Source organism: Chanodichthys erythropterus, chromosome 8 (assembly GCF_024489055.1).
Source record: "Chanodichthys erythropterus isolate Z2021 chromosome 8, ASM2448905v1, whole genome shotgun sequence".
Classification (NCBI taxonomy): domain Eukaryota; kingdom Metazoa; phylum Chordata; class Actinopteri; order Cypriniformes; family Xenocyprididae; genus Chanodichthys; species Chanodichthys erythropterus.
In genome coordinates this window covers 42,913,817-42,916,482 of record NC_090228.1, presented here as the reverse complement: position 1 = coordinate 42,916,482, position 2,666 = coordinate 42,913,817, and the positions used below count along the sequence as shown (strand labels likewise).

General features: G+C 34.2%; 1 protein-coding gene across 1 annotated transcript; it reads right to left on the bottom strand.

Moving 5' to 3' along the window:
• Positions 1-469: 469 nt before the first annotated feature.
• LOC137025005 (CD209 antigen-like protein C) lies at positions 470-2,443 on the bottom strand. The gene is made up of 5 exons (XM_067393010.1): positions 2,198-2,443; positions 1,821-2,123; positions 1,572-1,699; positions 1,324-1,427; positions 470-1,234 (listed from the first exon to the last, which is right to left on the bottom strand). Exons 1-5 carry the CDS (start codon positions 2,355-2,357, stop codon positions 1,111-1,113), a joined length of 819 nt encoding a protein of 272 aa, XP_067249111.1. The 5' UTR covers positions 2,358-2,443; the 3' UTR covers positions 470-1,110.
• Between the last annotated feature and the right edge of the window lie 223 nt (positions 2,444-2,666).

Genomic DNA, 2,666 nt, shown 5'->3' with positions numbered 1-2,666 from the left:
CACCCCAGTTCAAATGGCAGCGCAGAGCACGAGTGAACGTGATCATCCTTTCCTCTTCACTACTACAGAATGAAAGATACAGTATAACTTAGGTGTTTAAACCGCGGAAAGATGTCAGTAAAACAAAGCCTTCATTGTCAACAGGTTTGTAAGTTTGCTAGAAAAATTAATATGTTTCGCTAAATACATGTACGGAAGAGGATTAGGGCCAAGCAATAATAAAAAAATAAAACCATCTCGAGATTAAAGTTGTTAAATTTCGAGAAGAAAGTCATTAAATTACGAGAAAAAAGTCATTAAATTATGAGAACAAGTTTGTTCTCGTAATCTAACGACTTTTTTCTCGTAATTTAATTACTTTATTCTCAACATTTTATTTAGACTTTTTTTCGAAATTTAATGATTTTTTTCTCGAAATTTAACAACTTTAATCTCGAGATGGTTTTATTTTTTTATTATTGCTTGGCCCTAATCCTTTTCCGTATATATGCACTATATTAGCCTATATATTATTTACTTAACTTGTTTTCATGATTTATATAGGCCTTACATTAACTAACAGGTTATGACAGCCACTAATGTTAATGATTATGTATCAACAACGAATTGGAGTAACAAAAGTTAATGCAAAAACTGCCTTATGTGTAATTTACTTGCTTACAATACATACATTTTTTTTATTATTATTTGAATGTTGATTATGTGAGAGATAGATTTTTTCTCCTTAAGAAAATTTTTAATTATATTTGAATAGATTTAAAGACAGAGGCACAGTTGGTTCAGTAAAACATTGTTTAATAAAAAAAGAGAACCCGTACCAAACCGTGACGTTAAAACCAATGAACGTACCGAACCGTCATGTTTGTTATTAACCGGTTAATGGTAATTTCAAATAAGCATTTCTCTTCGGATCATTTGAACTTGATTTCGTTTTCGTTTTTATTTATACTACTGTTGAAATTGTTTGTTTCCGTTTTTTGTCTTTATTCCTCGAACCGGTTCAGGGCCCTGGCTAGCTTGTTATATACGTCAAGTAACTTTTTTTCTTTTTTTTTTGCAAAATATTGTATGTCTTTTTTTGACATAAACATGCATCTCATTGACTTAATTTTAAATGCTCTTCTCACAGATACATTGAAATTTATCATTGCATGGGTAATCAGCCCATCCTGATTCACGAGTTAGAGCACAGTTCTCTCCTCTATGTCCACCAGGCTCTTCAGATGCCCAGAACCTGAAAATATAGATCAGCATTAGATCAGTGATATGATACTGACTGTGAGAATCCTTTATTAGATATTATTCAGTTCAGTGATTTCTCACCCAGAGGTCAGTCTGCTGCCATCAACCCATTTCCAGCTGCCCTCCACATCACTGTCAGTCAGACCGATCCAGACTTGAGTACAAAAGATTTTCTTAATAAAATCCTAAGAAAATAAAACAATTACACATTTATGTCTTAAAGAGAATTAACAATAGACACTTCATGAAACAATACCAGAATAAAGTGTTAAAAGAATAAGTTCTTCCTATAGACTATTATCTATAGCTAGAAAAGTAGTTTCACTCACTTGTTCCACTTTGTTGTTTATGATGATCAGATCTGCTCCTCTGTCTGTACAGTATCTTCTGCTCTCAGCCCAGCTCTTCCATTCAGAGGAAATGAAGTAAAAACTGGATTGATAATAAACCCATCCATCTGTAAACCAAAGCAATTTTACTGTTAGCACTGATCTAACAAACTTATTTTTAACCAGATGCATCTAAATAATTTCTATATGTATCCTGTAAAACAAAACTTGTTTGTAGTTCATAATTACCCATTTTTAACAGTTCATTTTTCTCCTGATTTAATTGGTTTCTTTGTTTGATAAGGTCACTGTTATTTGATGATAATGCATCTCTCTCTTCTGTGAGGTTGGTATTTTTGGTTAGTAGCTGGTCTCTCTCTTCTCTGATGTTGGTAATCATGTTTAGTAGCTGGTTTTTCTCTTCTGTGTAGTTTGTGCTCTTTGTATGGATGTAGACACCCAGCACTATGACTGCAGTCAGCAGAATAACACACAGCAGCACCAAACACACTGCAGCTGCTCTGGAGCTTCTGATCTTCACACTATCAATTCCTGAACACCACAGATATGAAGATAATTACTCATATGACTCAAATGTGTGTGATATAATGAATGAGTCTCAGTACCTGTGTGTTGAGGGGTTTGGTGTCTCTTGGAGTTCTCTGTTTTTGTCCTGACTTCAAAACTGTTTATAGGATCAGCATTAGCATAGATATCCATCTCTTCTTCATCTTCTCTGTCCATCCCATGTGTATCGGGAATGTTGATATTGCCGTAATAAGACATATTCAGTCTGCTGGAATTAAACGCGAGACTAGAAGTTGTTTCTTTAGGTGGACTGCACTGCTCTAGACTTCTTCTTTCAAGCTGTTACTTTTAGACCACTGTGGTCAAGAACATGTGATATCCTGTTAGGATGCTAAAAAAAAATTGCTGACTGTTGTACAACCTAAACAACCCTTGTACTCATTTACTGCAGATCATTATGAAAAGTTGCTCTTATATTTCTACCCCTTCACTACAGTTTCAATCTTTGTATCACAAACGCATTAGTTGGTATGGTGAACAAGGCCACCCAACTTGTATATTAAATTT

Coding starts and splice junctions, on each gene's coding strand:
- LOC137025005 (XM_067393010.1), bottom strand. CDS start 2,357: ATGTCTTATTACGGCAATATCAACATTCCCGATACACATGGGATGGAC. Junction 2,124..2,197: donor CCAAACCCCTCAACACACAG/GTACTGAGACTC, acceptor TGTGGTGTTCAG/GAATTGATAGTGTGAAGATC. Junction 1,235..1,323: donor GGCAGCAGACTGACCTCTGG/GTGAGAAATCAC, acceptor CTATATTTTCAG/GTTCTGGGCATCTGAAGAGC.